The following is a 22,051-nucleotide window of genomic DNA, read 5'->3' as shown; positions in this document are numbered from 1 at the left end:
ACTGCCCATGGACGAGAACCTGCCTCCAGCCCGCTCGCAGCTCACCCAGCGCGCGGCGTTATCTCGGGCGCGGCCTGCGTTGAGTCTGCAGCGGATTGTGGGCGCAGGAGCATGTGAAGCTTGTCGCGGCCGCATCACCAAGGTAAGTCGGCGGCCGTGCGCGAGCTAAACCCACCCAGACCTCTGACACGACCAGTGCTCGACCGAACGTCCCCAGTGCTCAGAGTGCCGCAAGCGGCATACGCCATGCAACTACCTTCAGCCTGCGGTCCGGCCCGTTGCTGCCAGTGCCAGGCGATACCATGGCCAGGTCCAGGTCCACGCACACCATCACCCCCAGCATGCCCTCCTCCGGCACATCTTCGCCCATCTGCGCTCCCAGCCATGGCACGTCGCCCAGGACCTCCTCGCCCAGCTGCGTCGCGGCACCGACGAGCGCAGCCTCCTCCGTTTCCTTGAGTATGGCAGTCTGCGTGTCCAGCTCAAGCTGGTCCCAGACACGACATACCAGTTCACCGCTCCCTATCTTGCTGACATGATGCCGCTCTTTGGCGGTGCCGACAACCCCTACCTTGCCTCCAGACTGTACAAGGCCCTGTCAAACGAGACTGCCCATCACGGCACCGACATCCAGGAGCAGACCCACAGCGCTATCTACCACGTGCCCTATCCCGGCGCCCGCATGTACGATCCACGCATGTCGCCAGACACGCTGAGGCCATCCAAGTGGACTTCGATAAGCGACGACGACGTCTTCCTCACCCGCCTTCTCGAAGGCTACTTCCTGTACGAGTTTCCATTGTGGCCTTGCTTCCACAAAGATCACTTTCTCGATGACATGACTGCTGGAAGGTCTGATTACTGTTCACCACTCCTAGTCAGCGCTATTCTCACCGCAGCCTGTGTAGGTTCCATCTTGGCTTCTCCCACTTGCTTCCTTGTGAGCTGACACGATCGACAGCACGGCTTGAGTACGCTTGGGCAGAGGTCCGAGTTTTGGAACCCCAACACCTATAGCTATCGGTGTATGGCTGAGACCAGACAGCTATGGGAGCTGGAACAGTCACAAGCCGTGTGTAGTCTTCCGTCTGCCCAGGCAGCTACCATCATAGGCCGAATATACTTCGCCAATGGCATGGACAAAATGGGCTGGACAATGTGGTCTCACGCTCTAGCGCTTGCGGATAGACTAGACTTATTTGCTAAGAGCGCGCAATACAATAACGAGAAGGACCGCATTTCAAGAACCATCACAGCCTGGGGCATCTTCTCTCAGCAAGCGTATGAGCTTACCTGATTCCTCCTTCCCCTCGTCTCCTCTTTCCCTCGCCCTCCTCCTGCCCCTGCCCCCAACGTAGTATTGAGATCGCCTCTGATGTAGGTTCAGGTTCTCTTGCTTTTACCTTATGAAGCCCCCACTGTCTCGACTTCCACCTGAGGACGGCTTGCCCACGTACCAAGACGCACAAGACTTCTTTGGCGAGATTTGGGTCAAATACCCTCTTGCAACACACGTGGTACGTCCCCAGCTGCCCCTCATGATGGACCAAATTGACAAGCTACTAGACCCCCATCTACCTGGGACAGACATTCCTGTCGCTCATCAAGCTTCGATGCATCATGAACGACATAGCCGGAAAGGCTCTTCCAGAGGACGATGGAGATAACAATCTCGATATTGAGCAGGCCGGTCGTTATCATTCTATGCTGGTAGAATGGTTCCGTGATCTTCCGGAACCGTTACAGCCACAGAATGCCGCCATGCCGACACAGCTTCTGCTACAGTGAGATTTGACACACCTTTCATGTACAAATGACTAACGTTTTGGTCACAGCATGCAGTTCCACAACCTCGTTTCCATGACCTTCCAACCGTTCTTGGAAAAGGAAAAGTCTCTCAACTGGCCCAACAATAGTGGCGCATTCCAAAAGTATACAGGCTTCAGTCCGGCGCAACTGTATGCCGCCTCGAAAGCGAGTCTGCAGACGCTTCTCCACATGTTCTTCCATCGTCACGGTTTCGAAGCATACTACATATTCCTACTCCAGGTCCTCGTCCAGCTAGGCTTCGATTCGATCGAGCGTCTTCGCACCCCGGAAGCGCAACAAGAGCATTTCCCAGCCATAATGAAAGCTACACGAGCCACACTCATATTGTGCGCCAAAGGCTTGCGCGACCAAGGCCACAACTTCTTCTTATCTGAACTCGTATTCCGCATTTTGCGCGACAAGATGAATCCGGTAGACGTCAAGCTGCTCAAGGACTGGGCGCACATCAAAGACGAAGATGACAGGGAGAAGTCGATGATGGAACACGTCTATGGCGAATACCCTGTCAACGTAGAGTCCATCACCTCGGATCCGACCGAACAACGTCTGAATCGCCTGTTGCAGACTATGGCTGATCTCAAGCTTCCCAACGATACTGCTGAGCCAACTCAGCAAGATAGGGCGTCGAGGACATGGCGAAGCATCGTTTTTTGAACGCGCCGAGGGATTGGTGGACTTGGAGCAAGGTGGAGGTTACAGCAACGCTGGATACAATATACAATTCTTTGGTTACTGTGCAATTCGCTACATCCGGCCTCAATGCTTTGGCTCAGAGCTGTAGTTTCCATCTCCTGCGCATCTTCACGTGTGCTCAGAAACCATAGAGCGTGACCCACTTTGTCCGATGGGTCTTTTTTTGCCGGCCACTAGTCCTGACGAAGTACTGTAATCCGGATAAGCTCATCCACCAGCTTTTTAATCCACGATCGCGATCACCATGGTAAAAGTCTTCTGCGTGCTATGTGCTAGCTGCTAGATCGGAGGTCTGGACGAATGATATGCAGGTGTCCGCGACCAGACGGCTACCTAGGTACCATTGGCTGCGGGTAGTATGCCCTGCGAGCTAGCCCCATCTGTATTTTCGAATCGAGAATTATGCGCGTGTTATCGTAAAGGTACAAGTATCGTCAGGTGAGGTCCTGATTATTTGATTGAAACCCATGGATGCGACAGGGGCATGCGCTGACTGGTGATGTCACTGCTTGGTTCGGCCGGTCTTTCGGAACGACACATGTCTGGGCGCGGGTTGGTGGAACTCGACATCTCAGTAGCGGTACTCTTACACACTCCAGGACAGCGCAACGTATTCGACAAACGTTTTTTGGAACTTGAAATGAATTTTTCGGAGTCGTGCTGTGCATGTACATCGACCCTCTCTATGGATCTATCGGAGACGCCGACGCTCATCATTGGCTCTTCTTCTTCTTCTGCATCTCCATCTTTCTCTCGCGCTTATCGGCGATCCTCTGGAAAATACTGCCATCGTATACGGCGCGAATATCCTCCTTGTTATTGTTAGCATCAAAAACAACTCAAGATAGGTTCTATCATATCGCTTACCTTCATCATCCGACCGTCTTCGGGCCAGAGCGTCAAATACGTTGCAGTCCCTACTCGACATTAGCATTCCCCCCTCATAATTTTTGAAATCTATTATGCTTACACTCAAAGATAAATCCACACATCCCGATAGGATCGTTGATATTTCTCTGCCCCTTCAATACGTCTACCAGATCACCCACGGTCAGATAATCCCGTCCCTCCGCGTACTTGGTGAAAATCTCTTCGAATTTCGACGGTATAAACCGCCCCTCGGTGTCATACGTGCCTGTATCACTACCGTGCCGCGCTCTATGCACGTTGTTTAGAAAGAGACGGAAGTAGGGGTCCGGAAGCCATCCCGAGCACGTGGGATAGGAGAAGTTGATGTGGATGACCAATACGGCAAAGGCGGAGAAGAAGAGTCCGCAACCTAGGCGGTAGAAGCCGACGAAAGTGTCTTGCGGCCAGAGGATACCATCGTGGTCGCGGTCAAAGAAGTCGCAGTGTTGTTGCAGTACGGTTTGGTGCGAGTGCTTCTTTGCCCAGTCGTCTTGCGTGCTGCCTTGAGGTGTCTCCTCTGACGGGGCGAGGTTTGCACGTGCGACCGCTATGGTGGGTTAGCAGACAACGTAGTAGTAGCGTGCCCGTCGTGTGTACGTACCTGCGTGTGGTAGGTTTGACTTCTTCCCTTGGATGTATGGTTTCCTTTCTTGGGTAATGGGTACATTGTCGATTGCGTAGACTGGTACATCTCCACCAGACTCCGCATGTCCATTAGCTCCTTCCATCTTTGCGATCATGATTACGGTAACAATATGTATGGGAATTAGAGGAGGTTACACACGACAAAATACAGCTCGATTAAAAGCAACGCCCTAGGTATTCGCCCTGCTGTAGTCGCAAGGCTTGAGCCGCATGTTCCTATTGGATCAAGGGCTCACCATGACGTCAATGACTATGTCAAGAGCCTTGGTATGGCAGTGCAGCAACTCTAAAAAGGATTCATGGATTTGTTTGCCACGTCTGAGACTGTCGGGTCATTTCTGTATTGTCACTGCGATTGCAATGTGGCGTGCGTGTGCTTGCATGCTGCACGTTGGTTTGCGGCTGCTATCTTTCGAAATGTGGCTCCGCGGCCAATCACCGAAATGTGACCCTGCTCTGGAGCACGCCGTGGCTTGATCTTCAGGTACGCGTCAGACTTAGATCATCCGCGATATATCGCCTGTTCATATACGTCTGCCGTCTACGTGATGCAAAGTCCTCGACCGTCAAGGCAGCGCATGCGCACGATCATACCATCCAACTGTTCGATTTTGGACAGCTGAAGTCAAAATTCGCTCCCCTAAACGTTGTGTGTTCACTGGGAATTGTATAATGCTAATGCCATGCTCCAGCTGATAATCACAGAATGCCATGAGTGTGCCGTGAGATGGACTCTGGTAGTCGATATTTCATCATGGATTCTGACTTCGATTGCGACAGCGTAGTTCCGTATCCAGTGGTAGCACAATTCTTGTGGTGAGATTGATTGATAGTTGCAGACATGGTGTTGATCCAACAGCGAATCCGATCTGGTTAGTGCGATCTCGGGGATGAATGACGCGCATGCACGGGACCGCGGGAACACGCGCCTTCCAGGTGTCGCGTCTGCATCGCATTCTTCAGTTCCACTATGCAACACGGCTAGTACCCTCGCAGACTCTATTGCGCCCTCCTCCAACGCGACCCAATCTCTGATATGAGCCGTCACTCGGCATGTCGTCACCATCGCCGGACTTTCATTCGTCGCAGTTCTCCATCACCTCTCCGCGTCGCATTCCCAAATCCAAGTTTACGTATAAACAGCTGCATCAGCTCAAGACGTACAGCCCGCAGACGCCCCTCCGTGTGATCGCGCACGTCGACCTTGATGCCTTCTACGCGCAGTGCGAAACCGTTCGCCTCGGCATCGACCCCTCCAAACCTCTCGCCGTACAACAATGGCAGGGCCTGATCGCCATCAACTACCCCGCGCGCGCATTCGGACTCAGCCGCCACGTCACATCGACCGAAGCGTTGAAGCAATGCCCGGATCTTATACTGCAACACGTTGCGACGTGGAAGGAGGGAGACGAGACATGGGCATATCATGAGAACAGCTTCAGGGACATGGCGACGCATAAAGTCAGCCTGGACCCATATCGCATGGAGAGCCGCAAGATCCTGAAATGCATCAAGGAAACTCTGCCTGAGAAGGAACAGCGCGTCGAGAAGGCGAGTATCGACGAGGTCTTTATGGATCTGAGTGCGCAAGTGCATACCATATTGCTCGAGAGATACCCCGAATTGAGAGGCCCCGCGCCGTACGACGATCCGACGGAGCCATTGCCCAAGGTGCCTACAACCGTGTTGGACTGGGCGGCCGATGCGCTCGTCGAGACAGGCGAGGAAGATGGAGAAGATAGAGACCCAGACTGGGACGACGTGTGTATGGTCATCGCATCCGAGATTGTAAGAGATGTGAGGAGACATATCAAGGATACGTTGGGCTACACATGCTCTGGGGGCGTTGCGAGGAACAAGATGCTATCGAAACTAGGGTCAGGATACAAGAAGCCAAATCAACAAACCGTTATACGGAATCGCGCTGTCAAGCACTTTCTTTCCGACATGAAGTTTACCAAGATCCGAATGCTGGGAGGTAAATTAGGAGACGAAGTAGTCGCTATGTTCGGGACAGACAAAGTGAAGGACCTTGTGGAACAGCCATTGGACCAGTTAAAGAAGCTAGGCGACGACACCGGCAGTTGGATATACTCCATCATTAGAGGCGAAGACAGCAGCGAGGTCAACCCGCGTACGCAGATCAAGAGCATGCTTTCAGCGAAATCCTTCAGACCGGCCATCAACTCGTTCGAGCAGGGAGTAAGGTGGCTACGCATCTTCGTGGCGGACATATTCTCACGGTGCGTGGAAGAGGGTGTACTGGAGAACAAGAGAAGACCCAAGAGCATCAACTTGCATCATCGTCAAGGCGCACAGACACGAAGTCGACAAGCGCCGATACCCCAGGGCAAACCACTGTCAGAAACCATCTTGTTCGACCTCGCCAAGAATCTTCTAGCTCAGGTTGTCGTCGATGGAAGAGCGTGGCCTTGCTCCAATCTTTCTCTGAGCGTCGGGGGTTTCGAAGACGGCATCACGAACAATAAAGGAATTGGCGGCTTCCTCGTTCGAGGCGAGGAAGCAAAGGCTATGATGTCAAGTGGCAGAGCTACCATCGGTGGAGGTGAGCCACCTGCAAAGCGTAGAAGGACAAAAGGCAACATTGCTAATTTCTTCGGTCCGAGAGACGAGAAGAAAAGCGATTTCGATGCTGCAAGAGCTGTGTTGTGGAAAGCACATAGCGAGTCTACAAGGGACGAGAGTGGAGACGAGGCGGAAGCAACAGGAGAGGATCTCGATCCCTTCCTAGCACAACAAGACGATGATGTACAGCGACCCTCGACACCACCATTAGACCGTCACAGTTCAGACATGGACTTGTATCCACCAGATACACCTCCCTCAGCCCAACCCCAGCCCGCGTCACATTCCCCACCAGAACAGCATCACGACCCAATAACGCCGGTTCCTCGTGCTAGACCCTCCATACCGCAAAGACCACCCGAGACTTATTTTTGCTCACGTTGCAATCTCCACCTCCCGCCAGCCGAAAAGGCAGAACACGAAGACTACCACTTTGCCCTCGACCTGTCGAAGGAAATGCGGCAGGAAGAAAGGAATCCTGCACCGGCCCCTGCAAGAAGAGGTGCTGGCGGTTCGAAACCTTCTAGAGGGCGGGGACGGCCACCGGGAAACGGTGCTGGGAGAGGAGACGGGGTAGAGAAAGGGCAGGCCAAGCTGTTCTTTGGAAGAGGGAGTTGATCATGTGCAGTGTTACGACGAGTCAATGTTTGAATGAAGACACGTTGTTTGGAAGTGAATGCTTTCTTCTTGAGCCCCGGATGCATTCGTGAAATAGATGCGCTCACTCGCTCTGCCTCTGCAAAGGTACACGACTGCCAAAACTAATGATGTAGTCTGACGTTTACGATCCTTCACTTCACCACACGACGTCGAAGTCGAGCTGAACTCGCGGCACCTCCTCGCTCCCCTCTGGCATCCTATACGTAAAGTTCCAAAACTCAAAGTCGCTGTATCATGTTAGCATACGACCATTGTTCTTGCCTCCTTCTTCACACGCGACGATCCTCGTGGAACTTACTTTATGACTTCGCCCGCTCCGCCAACAAGCCCATTAAACGTAACCTCAGGCTCCAAATCCACAGACCCGGACACCACAACGTCAATACCCTCTACATCTTTCCAACCCCTCACATCCCTCTTCCCATCCCACCCATTCGTGCCAACCAAGAAAGAAAACGCACTCGACGAATTCCCCATCGGGTACTCGAGCATCAGACTCCCTTCTTCCACAACAACATCCAGCGCCATAGTCTGCGCATACAGACTCATCCAACCCACACTTCCATCCTGTCTCTTCCACTGCACGACCGCGGGGTTGAACGAGTTCTTGTTGATGGACGGGCCGCCGACGACGTTTTCCGAGAAGGATTCCGCGCCGATGGTTAGGTTGGGGCTGAGGTAGGCGGTTATGTTGCGTGGGTAGGTATCGTATGGTGGGGAGAAGGCGGAAGTCTGGACGGTATGGGTACCGGGGAAGGAAGAGAGCGATGAGAGAGTTGTGTTGGGGACCAGAGTGTTGTGGTAGGGTGCTAGGATAGCGACGAGGGGGCCGATTGCGAAGTCGTTCTTGTGGCCCATGGCATATGGCTATGTTCGAATCGTTAGCTTTGTGTCTCCCTCGCTGGAGATGGCTAGAATCCGTGTCGGAGTTTGCAGTGTACATACTGCTATATCTTAACAAGTGAACAGTTGCTAAGACGAGTATACTGCAACACGAGTTGTACCCAATCCTGATGTGATTTGAGAGAGAACAGTACATACCTTCTTGTTGATAGGCGCCATCTCCTTGCCCACAATCGTCCACATATGCAGCGCCAGGATACTCAGATACCGGTTCATATCAAACCCATACGCGCGATCCCAGGGCCCAGCCACATTCTTCAAATCCGCATGATATAGCTCACCCAATACCGACCATGTATCACGGATCATCTTCGGTCCATACTCGCCCATTATGCTATCACCTGGCATATACTTCGCCCAGAGCGTAAGCGCAAACAGCGAAACACCAGCGTACGTCCCAGAGTTGAACTCAGAAAGCGTGTTGTCGCGGACAAACAGATCAATGACCTCTTTCGCGTAGGCTTCGCCTGCAGTCGTCATGTTGGAGTCGTTGGCGCGGCGACCAACGTATCCGGAGACAAAAGCCCTCATGATAGAGGGGTTGCTGTAGGCCGGGTAGAGGTTATCATCGTCGACGCCGCCGACACGGTAGCTATCTCCAATCGTAGTGTTGAACAGACTCTCCAGTATGTAATCTTGAACATCTTGAGGGAGGAGATGCGGGAATTCTTCTAGCATAACAACAAGGGTTGTGCCGACGAAGCCACGCCAATTAGGATCCCATGAGTTGTATATGACAGCTGGGTATTGTTCCGTACCCACAGTCGGCTCTTCTGGATAGATTTGATAGTCGCCGTACCTTGGGTTATGTCAGCAAGGGTAGCTACAGAAACACCAGAAGGTGTTTTCGGACTACCAAACTCACCACTGCTCACTCTCGTTCTTGAACTGCCCTCCAATGACGTTCTTCACGATACGTACTGCCTGCTCCACATCATCGGCTTCATTCCGCGCCAGCAAGCCAGCCGCATACCAGACGCTCGACCTCGTGTCATGCGTCAGGGCAGCCGCGTCCAAGCTGAAAAGATAGCCTCTTTCGTTGTCATAGTACATATCCATCCAGTCCATCGACTCGTGCAACAAGCCCGTCGCATACGTTTCCGTTACATTACGCGGCAGTAAATTACGGCCTGCAAACACCTGTTGGACTAGGAGTGTCGAAGCCACCCAGAGCTTTGGGAACGCTATCATGGTGTATGTCGTGGAGAGCTAGAGTAGTAGAAGGTTTGCAACCCAACATGGCGGCGCCCATGATGTAGTCTGTTTGTGACGACGGGCCAAGCTCGAAATTGCGGGAGTATCTCCGCTATCGCTGGTGGATGCCGAGGGGTTCGGCATTTGCTACTGCGAGATAACGGTGCCCTTCGGCGTTGATGTTCAATTGCGGATGTGTTAGGCCCGGATAATTGTTTGGCCAAGCGGAGGAAACTTCGGATCTGGTCACCGACGTGGAAAGCGACATCCTGACTCGTGAGAACACGTGGTGACCAGACACTCCGAGGAGGTGACTAGATAGCACGGCTAAAAGTTAAAAACCTTATAGCGATAGCAAGAGGATCGTCGTGGAAGTAAACGATTCCGCAAGACTATACTCCTAGCTTCAGAGTGGTTTTGCAATGTGGTTCTAGAATGGGCCGAGCCGCTTCACCTGCTAAGACGATAGCTAGCTCGCGAGATTTTGCACGCTGCATCATCGGCTTGAGCTTGTGGCGTCAGGAGGCGAAGCTCGTGAGGTCGTCAAACTTTGGATAGCTTCTTTTTTTCAGATTTTCAGCTTGGGAGGTTTAGGGATCTGCGCACCTAAAGTATGCAGATCGTGCAACGTCGGTGTGGTGGCAAGATCTACCTCGGCAATGCACGCAAGCAGGTGTTCATCTGTACCCACATGTACACAGAATTCAATCGACACGAACATGCCACAGTTATCAGGAGCTCATAGAGCTCCTCTACAGCACGCACAGCATAATATTGGCAGGCACAGTCCGGGTGTCGGCATGAGATCTGCATAGTCACGTGGGGCAGCTGAAAATGGCGCAAGAAGATTGCCGTAGCGTGGTGATAATCGTGCCGATCGGCGGGTAGAGGCAGAATGCGAGATCAACCCACCGCCCATGCTAGTCATCGTACCATTGAGGCGAATTGCATGAAGTGACTCGGTGGCGCAGAACAACCTAGATTGTGATGACTTCACCAGGGAGCGAGGGGGATAGCTTGTCAAGCACGATGAACGAAGCGTCAGTGTGGTGATGTCAGTGAGGTGAGTGGGTGCGAAGCATCCAGCCGCAATCCAATGCGGGATCAAAGCAATGTGATGGGCACAGTGGTGTTTACTTCTACGCATGCTGTGCATGGGCAGATAACCGTTCATTCGTAAACATCGACTTCGTGGAGCAACGCCCGTGTCGTAGGTATATACATAGCAAGAAAAGCAGAATCCGGGGAATTGATGCAATTGCATGATAATGACAGCCATGAGCGGAATACATGTCCAGATGGAGGCTGGAAGATCCATGGCAGGAATTGGTTCCGCATCCCGCAGAGCAAAGATCCAGTCGTGTGAGGAGAATGAGAAACGAAACCCAATTTCCCAATTAACGTACATAAGATCAAAAACAAAGAAAATCCGGGTAGTAAATGCTCCTGTGGGCTGCTCCGCCAGGCTGGGAGAGGTATGGGTCCATGGCTTAAGTCCCAGGGAAACAAATCTGTCCGGATGCTTTTGGTAATGGCAAACTCCCTACGGTACCCAGAGGGTAGAAGATGGATCCATTAAAACATTAGAGTGGCCAGACTCCAGAGCACCATCCAGTAGCTTGGAAAGAAGGGGTATCTCCGGGTTCGGTATATCGACGCAGGAACAAGGACAAGGCCGTCAATGGAGATGGACTCTATCTTGTACTGTACCTAGAGGTGCCAGACTGTGGATTGCGTGACGATTGAGGTTGTTGCGACAAGGGATATTCTGAGGGAGAAATGTTAGTTGTGGAGTCGCGCAACGACTGCAATGACTTACGACGACCGTCAGAGGCAATGTAGTAGCCAGGAGCGGCTGCTGTGGCACTAATGGGGCTTAGCGATAGACCAAATAGGGTTCGTCATAGTAACCAAAATACCTTGGAGTAGCGTACTGGGTCGCTTGGGTGGCCGGCTGGCGTCCATAGGGGTCTGGGGTCTGCGCTGGGTAAGAGGAATAAGCAGACTGCGCAGGGTAATCCCGTCCGCTGGGCTGTTGGTAAGATGAGTACGGGTCCGCTGGCTGGGTCCTGGGAGCAGCGGAGACGGAGGAAGCCTGGTATCCTGGATGCGAACTTCCATACGCGGATGTGGGAGTCGTGGTATAATGGGGATCACTGCTACCATAGCCTGAAGACGCATACGTTGTCGCTCTAGACGACGTTGACGACTGGCGGGGTGGCTGGTCATAGGGATCCGCCGCCGACTTGGGCGCACCGTGTTCATACGGTTTTGTCGGACCCCAATGCTGACGAGCAGCATGTGTACGAGAGTCTTGGTAAGCGACTAATGAAGCGTTAGAGCCCCCAGATACCTTAGTAGTGCGCACTTGAGGACTATGGCTACCTCCACGTCCGACGTCGCCAGGCTGGCGCTCCTGTTGCCAGCGCTGAGAGTCCATCTTCAAGTCCTGAATCATTTGCTGGGGGGTTCGTTAGCGAAGTGCGCGAGCACCGTCCGACGGCTCAACCTACCGAAGTGAGAGTGCGGTACGCGGTTATCCAGTAGCCTGGCTGGCCCTGTGAGAGAGTTAGTTTTCCGTCGTACTGGCATCAAGGAGACATGTGCGGACCTGGTACTCTCCGGTGCCTGTGCCGGGCCTGACAAGCGCATCTGGGCCCAGGTAGCGCTGGATGTCGGCGGTGATGACTTCTCTCGCGATGCCATCGCCTGGCACAAACCACTGATTTGCGCGCGACATGGTTATTGAGAGGCGTGTGTGAAGGGGATGAAAAGAAAGATGACAGTGATGTCAGTCCTGGAATGGGGGCCAAGCTATGGGAGCTAAGATGGAGGGGCTCTAGGCAACCAAGATACGGGCAAAAGCAGTCCTGGGAGTCCGAGGCTGAGGTGTCCAGAAAGAGTCCAGGAGGGAGGTGTTCAGAGATGCAGGACGCAGAAGCGGGGTTTTGACCAATATACCGGCACCTTGGGGGGTCTGGCCTGTGACAAGAGTGGACCTTGACGGCGTGGCTGGATGCAGCTTCCTGGTGGGGGCGGTCACAGCAGGTACTCGGAAGTAGAGGGAACTAAGATCCAAGCACTATGCGCACTCTGGCAGACAATGCGCAGCGTACGGGCGACGGGAAGAGTACTTTACTGAGTGCTCAAAGAGTCGAGGAGCCGCAACTGAAGAATGGCTTGCAGCGGGAGCGGGGGGTGATTGGCCGTTGGGGTGATGGCGGTGATGCAGGTCAAGCGGTTGGGCAGCACGCTGAGAGCAGGCTTGTGACACTGGTTTGGCGGCGTTGATGCAGGCTGGTTCTGTCGAGATGCGATCGATGGGAAAGCAGCAGAAGGGAAGAGAAAAGAAGACGAAAACAGCGGCGTACCGTCGGCAGCCGAACTAATTATTCGAATGGGCCAGCAGTCTCCATAGCTCGAGCGTCTGGTGCGCATTCGACGGTGTGGAGACGGACCTGGGCAGCCCTCAGGTGGCGTCGCTTGGGCAGCAACTGCGAGGGTGCCCGAGACCAGCCTGACCCTTCTGAGCCCTAGCGACGGTGATGCAAACGGGCATCGTCGCTTGTCAGCAGGCACTTGTTTCTTTACCGCGCGCGCTGCTAGCCGTGATTGGGCAAATTAAAGCCATTTGCACTGCTCGACGAGCCCTTCAAGGTTTGCCGGCGTGTGGAGAGGCTTTCGGGGCTAGCCGCTGGTGTTTTTACAGACATTTCTTACCTGTCCGCCGGTGAGCCCTGCATCATCACCCCCAACAACAACCAAGGCCACGCCCTGGTCGCTCGCTTCGGCCATCTGTGACGTTGTGCGCCCAGCGTCGGTCGGTCCAGAGAGCCTTCACCGACTCGCTGCCGCCGCTCCAACATGCCACTCTCTCGGGCGCCGCCTCCTCATGAGCGGCCGAGCCCAGCAGCGTGCACGACGATCCGTCTTCTATCACTGCTTCTTCACTCTACCGTGACAGCATCATCGCCTCCGCGGCCAAAACGGAGTGCAAGCCTATCCTCGAGCGTGCAGAGCCTTCAAGCACGGGCTGCCAGTAGGAACACTTCCCTCTACCGCACACTAGGGCTCCATCTCCTCGTGCTTCCTCGTCGTGGCTGGTTCTCATTAGTCCAAATTCCAGACCTACCGCTCCAGCGCAATCTTCGTCAGGCACCCATCAGGTCCAGCAGCTCCGCCAGCACAGCACGTGTTTTCGTGTCACCACATGTATGCTGCGACGCTCAATGATGCGCATCTCTTGATTGCACGCAGCCTGCCGTGCTGCCCAAGCCAGCACCCTTCCGATTCTGCAATGGCCACCGTGATGGAACTCTATATCTTCACTACTAGTAGTAGTCTCTGTCATTTCCACTTGTTCCTGTCAGATTAAACTTTAAAGTCGTCGGCTTTTGTTCTCGTGGTCGAGAACTTCAGACGAAAAGAGTAGGAGCATCGGCATAGGCGTTAGCCCGACATCCAGCCATCACGGCACTGTCGTGCTACGACGTGCGGCCGTGGCCATTGCGCCTCGAGCCACTTTCTCAATGAGTTTCATCTGAATTCCTTCCGCTTAATTGACATTGTTATGGTGGAACAGGGTACCCACCGCTTTCTTTCTTCTCCGTTGCATCCCCATCCGCCGGTGTCAGGGCACCCGACCCACCAGTTGAACCCCATCCAAACCTCGCACGGCATGTCCCTCATCTACTTCATCGTCCCCAACATCCCAACATAGACAGTGCATCCCAGTCCGGCCATCTCGGACCCAAGGATGCGCTCTTCCGCTGCTTGGCCGCGCAGTCGACCGTCACCTTGGGCGCTGATGCTTCCGCTGTTGTCACGAGCGGCCCGAATACTCCCGGCAACTGCGTTCGAAGATATAAGCGCGTGGGGGTAATCGTATGTATCTCTCTTGATGCATTGCATCTCAGTGTACCTGACAATCTGTACATATTGCGTTAATGATGCGCAATAGACATAGTAGAGACCATGTAGTATAGTACCAGTAGTATCATATCAATACCAAGTCAGCATATATCACAATCATGAGTTCACGCGATTCCCGCAACACATCTAGGATACCTTCTCCGGTCGCGACGATCTCACTCTGTTCAGCTGACCGCTTACGAATATCTTTAGGCTCATGATTCATCCGACCGCTATAATACTCTGCCTGATACTCTGCCGTGCGTGATATTGGGCACTGATGAATTGACCAAGCAACGGTGTCCTCTTCAACTCCGGGTTCGCATTCTTCCATTTCCTCCCGAGATGATGGATCACGTCCATTATCCTCCAGTGAAGGCTTGCGGAGGACGACCGTCCCATCATCGAGATAATTACTCCAGCCAACAATTGGACATTGCCTGTCGAGCTGAGGCATTCACGACGCGTAATCGGGCTTCACGTTGAGACGAGGTTGGGGATTTCTGTTGGGCGTGAAGAATCATCATAGTCTAGTCTAATGTGCTATCTGAAGTCGTAATCGTATCTCTCGTTTCGAGGGCAACTGCCGACGTCGTATCCAAGTCCGCCGCAGGTTTGGTAAACAAATCGTATCCCGCGGCGGGAGGTTACATGTCCATTCGTTGCTCGCAGCTGGCAGAAAGAAGCAAAAGGTCAAGGGGGGTATCTGGGGGTATAAACAGTCCATCTCGCTGGAACGACAGGCCGGAGCCTAAACAAAACGCCGTCGTAGATGCTGTGTCCCAGCACATCTTTTTTCGGAAAGTCGGAATGGGTATTTTGTTCCGGGTATGCAATTTCGTGAAGCAATGAAAGAAAGGAAAAGCATTAAAGTAAGCACGGTTATAACGCTGCTGGAGAGTTCAACTTGGTCGTAAATGGCTGTCGAAACGTGATCTTCCCACAAAGTCGTAGATGTCGTTAGACTGATGATGGACGGCAAGCGGTGAGATGCGTTAGGTAGATCATCAAGGTTTGTCGAAGGTGCGAGTCTTCATACCAAATGCCAGTTGTGCCCAGCAAGCTCAGTAATGAGGCTCGATCGGGATACCAGCCAAGTCCTCGAGGAGAGAGATGGCCGCAGACATGCGTCGCGCAATCTGTTCGGACACCCACGAACCGCCGATGTCCATACCGATGGGAATGACGCCGAAGAGGTGGCGACCATTGCCGTAAGCTCCACTGCGAGTAGCCACGTTTCCGTAGCCACCGCCGAAACCGACACCGTTCGCGTTCTTCCACGCAGCTAGCTCGGCCTCTTGAACGAGTGCGTAAAGCGCCACAAGGATCGCGACTAACCAGGGGATCCATCCCATGAATCCAATCTTCTTGGACGAAGCTGCGACTGGGCGCTGATATTCGGGCTGGTGAAGGGCCTGCTCGACGGGTTTGACTTCGCGGGTGACCATGACGGGAGTGATGCGGTTGGTAGGCTTGGCGATGGCAACCTGGGTGTTGGGTTCGACGGGCGTCGTCTCGAGAGCCGCCTGAGGAAGAAGTTGGCTCGTGAGCGCAGGCGCGTCGGTCTGTGTGGAGAGCTCGGTGGTGGTTGCGTGTGCGTCAGTTTGGGTGGAGAGCTCGGCGGTGGAGTTCTCACGCGCAACTGGGCTCGTACTGATAGATTCAGTTGGGCTCAGCGCGAGTGTAGGAACGGCGGGCTCTCTTGGCGCAAAGTTGGCAATCTCGTCACCAAAAAGTGTAGAGGCAACAGGCACCGGACTGCGGGGTGAAAGGCTCGCAATCTCTTCCTCGTACATGGCGAAACGCGCCTCGGCAGGCACTACTGGCGCGTAGCTGGCAATGTCTTCTACACCGTATAACGAGAGTTCAGCGCGACCGGCGTCCATGGGCTCAGTGCTAGCGATCCTGTGCACATCGCGGAACGAGAGCGCAGGGCGCACGAGTTCAATGGGCTCGGTGCTGGTGATGTTCTGCGGGCTGAGGGCCAAAGGCGAACCAGCAGGCTCTATAGGCGAATAGCTGAAGACACGGCGCACGTCGTCGAGGGAGTACGGAACGCGAGTGGGTTCGATGGGCGCGGTGCTGATGGCAGTTGGCGTGCTGGTAGTCAAGACCGCACCAACAGGCTGCTCCGGGGCGCAGTTGAAGATGTCGCGCACGTTGTAGAAGGAGAGCGGAATGCGCGCTGGCTCGGCGGGCGGGCTGCTGGCGGCTTCGCGCACCTCAAGCGTTTGTGTAGGCGACCTCGCGGTCTCAGGCTTGGTGCTGGCAGCTTCGCGGACGTCGACGGTTTGTATGGGCGACTTCGCAGCCTCGGGCTCGGTGCTGGCGGCCTGGTGAACGGGGCTGGTGGACAGCGATGTTGGCGAAGGATCGCGCGGTTCGACGCTGGCGGCTACGTGGATCTCGGAGGCAGACGATGGCACATAAGGCTCGTAGTCGCTGGCATCGGCTGCGATCCAATCATCGTCGTTGATCCCGGAGTTCTCGAGCTCTGCTTCAAGGGTACCCTCCATGCTGCCGATGTGGCGGTCATCGTCGACGGGCGAAGCAGCGGCGGCTCGAGCCTTCTCGTCGAGCTCGTGACGGTTGCGCTCAATTTCCTTCTGCAACAGCGACTCGAGGTGGCTGATGCGCTCGTCCTTGACTTCGACGACCCGTAGAATGCGCTCATGCTCGGCGTTGGCCTCAGCGATGTCGCCCTGGAGGTTGTTCTTCTCCTCAAAGTTGATGTGCTCTTCGAGTGTCTCCTTCAGCTCGGCGATAGTTTCCATTCCTTCCTGCCATTGCGCAGTTAGATCCTTGAACTGCAAGTTCAAGTCTTCGAGCTCCACTTTGTACTCGTCGCGGTCGGCGAGGGCGGCTCTGACATTTTGTTGCGCTTGCTGGACGTCGGCGTGGAGATTCTCGATCTGCTTGCGGGCCTCGCTGAGGGCCGTCTCGTTCTTCTGGAGCTCTTGGGCAAGTTTTGCGTTGCGCGTCTCGAGGGTGTGGGTCTTCTCCTGCTCTTGCGCAAGCTCCGAAGTGCTTTGATCGAGCTGGAAAGTGGTGTCGACGCGCTGGCGCCGTAGGTCGGCGAGGTCGTTGTTGGACTTTGTGAGTTGTTCCTTGAGTCGATCGTGCTGCGACTCAAGATTGCCGTATCGGTCGTATTCGCGAACAAGTGACTCCTTGTATTCGTCGCGGTCTCGCCTGATCTGCTCCACAGATTCTTCCTGCCCCGACATGTTGTGGTCGCTCTCCTCCTCCACCAGTCGCGACAAATCCTTCTCTTTAAGCGTGGGTACTTGCTTTGTTGTCGCAAATGCCAAGACACCGCTTCCGGAGTTAGCGCCCTTGTCCCCAGCCCCCGGCCCCGGAAAGACATCCAAGCTCAAGCTCATTTTGGCGCCAGCGCCAGTCGGTCCCTGAGCGGGGGGTAGGGGCTTGGAGGGAGGGAAAAAGTGGAAAGGGAAGTAGTCGCTTTCCTTGCCGAACTCCATCTTCTCGCCGTCCATTTTGAAGGTAGTTGTTTGTTTGAATTGTGAGTATGAAGATGTAGTTGTGAGTAGGGTTTGGAGAGAAAGCAAGAGATGGAAGCAGATCCTCAGGACGAAAGATACATGGCAACTACCAATCCAGTGCTATTGTTCAATAGCTGGCACGAATTCAGCTTCCTGCTATTGTATCTGGCTATTGTGCCTTGGAAAGAGCAGCTCCGGTCTAGTGAAGGTGAAGACGACTTGCGTTCACTCATGGTGCGCGCGATAGTCCACAATATGGGTGAGGACTACATTGAGTATCACAGTCATTCTTTAAAGGACTGTAGCGAAATGCCGCCTCCCGGCTTGTACTTCAAGTTTGATTCTGACTATTTCAGCGACAAGATAGCTTCCCGGCTTGTATTTCAACTTCCATTCTACCTACCTCAACCACCTAGTCGTCGGCAAACACTATCTTTGTCCCCACGAACAGCGAGCATGGCTGCGTTGTATCCATCCAGTCATCCCTATTATTCTTCTTCTTCGTCAGTCGCCGCCATTTCTCAATATCATATCTCGCCATCGGACAGACTGGATCTCTGTCGTGATGTCTTTCCTCACACTTCCAACACTTCGGGGGTCGCCTAGCATGCTTGCCCGGCCCCTTCACTTTGACCACTTTTCCCCTTGTTCGTCTCGGAACGTCAACCATTTCCTGGGTAGGCGCTTTGTGCAGTTTCAGCGGCGCCGAGAACTGCCACTTGAGTGACTTCTCCAGATCTTTCTTCCATAGCTTTCCCACATACTCCATGTCCATGTGTAAGAAATGTGACACACAACAGAAGTCAGCAATGCGCCGATGTAGCATCGTGATGCAGTCGCTTTCGAACTGCGACATGGGTATACCCATTGCTGTCTCTCGTCGTTGTTTCAGCTTTTGCGCCTTCTCTTTGGTCAGAGCTGCCGCCAAAGCTCCCTTGTTCTCTGTGTACTCAACCATGCGTCTTAGCTCCGTCATGCCGAACGCTTCGTAGATGATCTGTTGGCGAATCTCGGAAGGCAGGCCGAGAAGACTGGCTTTTGGATACGAATGTCGAAATCGGTCTGTCGGAGCCATGATCCAGGGATAGATCCATAGTCTTACAGCGCGTTCGCGTGCGATCTGTTTCCTTGCTCCTTTCCGCAGGGTCCGACATTCGATTGTGTTGGCGATGTTGTATCCTTTCTGGTTAAGCTCCCGTCGACGTTTGAGTCTTGCCTTTTCGCGGTGATTCTTTCTTTTTGACATGGTGTAACAGTGTGTCTATGATGTGAGACTGGTCGCCCGAGGTAGTCGTAGATGGTGCGCGCCTTGTATTTCGGCGGCAAAGCGAGACGGCTTGCGAGGGGATTCTTGTCAGGCCAAAAGCTGTGAGGGTGTTGTGGGGTTGGACTCTGTGGTATCGATTCGTAATCATCAAACGATCCCTGGATGCAGGTGCGTGGACCCTGTGCTAACCGCAGGCGGTAGCGAGGCTCGACCCTTGCGCTATGCGTCACAGTGACTCACAAGCATGTCAACAGAGCTGAGTAGATGATAATTGAAGATGCGCTATTGTTCAATCCTCTCATGTCAAAGCTGAGACACCGATTTACAACAAAGAGCACCGAGCGGGGTACCCGAAGCCTACGCGACATGTCTCCCGACATCCAACAGATTCCCATCATCAGGCCCAGTGAACTTCTTCCTTCCAGTCATGATCCAAAATATCAAGCTGATGAACATAACCACTCCTGTCGCCGCAGAAGTGTAGTTCATGTTCTCGCTCGTCACAGGCGTGACACTAGGTAGGTTGGACACGACACAGATGAAACCCAGATACAAAAACCCGATAATGTTGAGAACAATGCCCCAGCGACCGAGTGAGTACGGGCCTTCCAATCGAGTCTTCTTGCCGGAGAAGTGGGCGAGAATGCGGGAGAGCAGGGGCATTAGATACGAGAGGTAGAAACCCTGTGTGGCGATGGCGATGATGGTATTGAAGCCAGTCGTTGTACCAAAGTAGATGGAGTTGAAAGCCATTTGTACGACGGCTGTCAACATAATAGCGTATACCGGCACCGATCTTGTCGAAATCTTGCTTAGTACGTGCGAGAAAGGAAGCCCGTTGTCTCTTGCAAACGCGTATACAGCTCTTGATCCCTCTGCCATGAGCGAGTTGGCGCATACTGTGGCAATGATAGCGATCATAGATGCTAATGTAGATGTTCCGGCCACACTGTTCGTGCTATTGAATATGATGGCAATGACAGGTACTCCTGTCGCGGTAGCACCCGTCTCCTCGAGATCGCCAATGCAAAAGCACAATGCGACTAGCCAGACGAATCCGGTGAAGAAGCCAATGTAAACCGACATGACTATCGCGCGGGGAGCTTGTTTCCGGGCATTCTTGATCTCTTCGGTCATGTGTGAAGGTGCGTCATAACAGCACATTCCGAACGCTGATTGAAGAAGCCCCAGGCATGTAGCATATGGCGCGTTCCATCCGGTGAAATTCTCGAAGTCGCTGAATACGTAGCTCGCCGATTGCTTGTGATCGTTGGTGACCAGAATGGTGATGAGACAGACGACGAAGGAAGTGAGATTCCAGATGAAGATCGCTTTCGAAAGCTTGTTAAGGATGTGTGGCAGGTAGATGTTAGATGCCGCTGCGATGAAAGTGATGAGATAAGCGATGAGTACTGTGTGCCATCGCTCTATCGTGAAGCCATAATTGAGCTGGGCGGTACCGAGAATGAAGTTCGTAGCGACGAAGTTGTTGACTGCGCCCATGCATATGATTCCGATCAGCATGAACCTATTCATGTTAGGAAGTGATTGGGAAGTCATCTTGAGAATACACACCATCCACAGAGATAACTCATCGAGCGAGCCCAGCGTGTCGGTGCCAGAATAGCTACCCAAGAGTACTGCCCACCTGCAACAGGGTACCTTAGAGACGGTTAGCTCGGCCATATAGTCAGGCACAGGTGTACATACGCGCTACACATCTCAGCCATTGAGTACGCAACAGCAAGTGTCACAAGGCAGACGCACAGCCAGCCCCAGATCATGACTGGCGGCCCACCCGATTCAACACCAATGATGAGTACACCAGAGAGTGCGGTCCATGAAGTCACAATACTGAACGAGAAGCCGACCATCCCAAGTAGACCAAAGCTACGCTTCAGCTCTGTGAACGCAATCAGTACAAGTTCGCGATTATAACTTTATGGACTTACCTTGGGTGTATCCCAGCTGCGCCAGCACATCATCGTCGCTGTTGGCCTCCTCCACGATCTTCTTCTCTTCTGGGCTGTGCGCCATCTCTACCATCTCGATGATCACAAAACCGAGAGAAAGAAGGTCAAGAGACGACTGTGAACATGCGAACAGCCCGGAAGCGATTGTTCAAGCGTTACCTAGCCGCATACATATACCTGTCCGGGTATCGCGCAAACCCGTTTCTCGCAGCCATTGAACGACATGGCGCCGTCAACGGCCGAACCCTGCGTCATCTAGATAACGAGCATCTGCCCCAGGTTGTGCATCCATTTCGGGAAACCGCCAAGCATCTCGTACATGTCTTATCGCGCATCAAGCGTGTGGAGTGGATTGGTCGAGATAGGGAGCGGAAGCGGCATGAGGAGCAACCGGGGTGCTGGTAGAAGTGGGGTACAGTAGATGAGATAAGTTGGCTGCTATGCGGTATGTATGCGGCTGAGAACATCCATCGGCCTTTTGCCGTCGAGTTAAATTCTTCGCTATCGGATTGCAAACATGTGTACAAAGGAAGTATTGCGATGATGTTGTGGCGTGAGGATTGGAGCAGTTGCGGAAGGAGTGGAGATGCACAGGTACCTGCCGATCCCGATAACCGGCTATTACAACCCGACGCGATAGGATCACTCAAGACAATACAAGAAATACACGAACGTAACAGACTGCCGCGCGGAGATGTGAATGTAGGTAACCTTGACGACGCGATGTATGCACAAATGAACCACGACACGTCCACAATCACAACATCTTACAACACTCATCGTACCTAGATAGTGCGTCGCCTCATCATAGCATCATTTCGTTCCTGCTATACACCCGTTAGCATAAATTTTGGGACAAAAGGACCATGACGTCTCAAATCCCCACGACGGCACCGTGTGCCTGGCCACATAACTCAACCCTGTATCCCACCACAACCGCGCTCGTTATCATAGACATGCAACGCGACTTCCTCTCA

The 22,051-nt window shown here is 53.5% G+C and overlaps 8 protein-coding genes across 8 annotated transcripts; 2 read left to right on the top strand and 6 right to left on the bottom strand.

The window, feature by feature from the left end:
• Window positions 1–7: 7 nt before the first annotated feature.
• J4E87_001403 (uncharacterized protein) lies at window positions 8–2,484 on the top strand (the record flags this gene model as incomplete). The annotated part of the gene is made up of 6 exons (XM_049373047.1): window positions 8–142; window positions 197–904; window positions 1,046–1,281; window positions 1,388–1,517; window positions 1,567–1,784; window positions 1,836–2,484. 6 exons carry the CDS (start codon window positions 8–10, stop codon window positions 2,482–2,484), a joined length of 2,076 nt encoding a protein of 691 aa, XP_049237705.1.
• Window positions 2,485–3,236: 752 nt separating this feature from the next.
• On the bottom strand, window positions 3,237–4,172 carry J4E87_001402 (uncharacterized protein; the record flags this gene model as incomplete). Its single annotated transcript, XM_049373046.1, has 4 exons — window positions 3,237–3,335; window positions 3,391–3,440; window positions 3,494–3,979; window positions 4,034–4,172. The coding sequence occupies 4 exons, from the start codon at window positions 4,170–4,172 to the stop codon at window positions 3,237–3,239; spliced, it is 774 nt and encodes a 257-aa protein (XP_049237704.1).
• A 958-nt stretch (window positions 4,173–5,130) lies between these two features.
• On the top strand, window positions 5,131–7,281 carry J4E87_001401 (uncharacterized protein; the record flags this gene model as incomplete). The annotated part of the gene is made up of 1 exon (XM_049373045.1): window positions 5,131–7,281. One exon carries the CDS (start codon window positions 5,131–5,133, stop codon window positions 7,279–7,281), a length of 2,151 nt encoding a protein of 716 aa, XP_049237703.1.
• A 178-nt stretch (window positions 7,282–7,459) lies between these two features.
• Window positions 7,460–9,417, bottom strand: J4E87_001400 (uncharacterized protein; the record flags this gene model as incomplete). The annotated part of the gene is made up of 4 exons (XM_049373044.1): window positions 7,460–7,550; window positions 7,622–8,190; window positions 8,365–9,025; window positions 9,092–9,417. The coding sequence occupies 4 exons, from the start codon at window positions 9,415–9,417 to the stop codon at window positions 7,460–7,462; spliced, it is 1,647 nt and encodes a 548-aa protein (XP_049237702.1).
• Window positions 9,418–11,924: 2,507 nt separating this feature from the next.
• Window positions 11,925–12,160, bottom strand: J4E87_001399 (uncharacterized protein; the record flags this gene model as incomplete). Its single annotated transcript, XM_049373043.1, has 2 exons — window positions 11,925–11,978; window positions 12,032–12,160. The coding sequence occupies 2 exons, from the start codon at window positions 12,158–12,160 to the stop codon at window positions 11,925–11,927; spliced, it is 183 nt and encodes a 60-aa protein (XP_049237701.1).
• A 3,235-nt stretch (window positions 12,161–15,395) lies between these two features.
• On the bottom strand, window positions 15,396–18,122 carry J4E87_001398 (uncharacterized protein; the record flags this gene model as incomplete). Its single annotated transcript, XM_049373042.1, has 2 exons — window positions 15,396–17,954; window positions 18,117–18,122. 2 exons carry the CDS (start codon window positions 18,120–18,122, stop codon window positions 15,396–15,398), a joined length of 2,565 nt encoding a protein of 854 aa, XP_049237700.1.
• A 124-nt stretch (window positions 18,123–18,246) lies between these two features.
• J4E87_001397 (uncharacterized protein) lies at window positions 18,247–19,080 on the bottom strand (the record flags this gene model as incomplete). The annotated part of the gene is made up of 1 exon (XM_049373041.1): window positions 18,247–19,080. The coding sequence occupies one exon, from the start codon at window positions 19,078–19,080 to the stop codon at window positions 18,247–18,249; it is 834 nt and encodes a 277-aa protein (XP_049237699.1).
• Window positions 19,081–19,458: 378 nt separating this feature from the next.
• On the bottom strand, window positions 19,459–21,138 carry J4E87_001396 (uncharacterized protein; the record flags this gene model as incomplete). Its single annotated transcript, XM_049373040.1, has 4 exons — window positions 19,459–20,629; window positions 20,677–20,763; window positions 20,812–21,004; window positions 21,054–21,138. 4 exons carry the CDS (start codon window positions 21,136–21,138, stop codon window positions 19,459–19,461), a joined length of 1,536 nt encoding a protein of 511 aa, XP_049237698.1.
• Between the last annotated feature and the right edge of the window lie 913 nt (window positions 21,139–22,051).

Source organism: Alternaria ethzedia (assembly GCF_023757985.1).
Source record: "Alternaria ethzedia strain BMP 0044 chromosome Unknown scaffold_2, whole genome shotgun sequence".
NCBI lineage: Eukaryota > Fungi > Ascomycota > Dothideomycetes > Pleosporales > Pleosporaceae > Alternaria > Alternaria ethzedia.
Note: the sequence above shows the minus strand (reverse complement) of the source record. Positions and strands in the feature narration are given on the sequence as shown.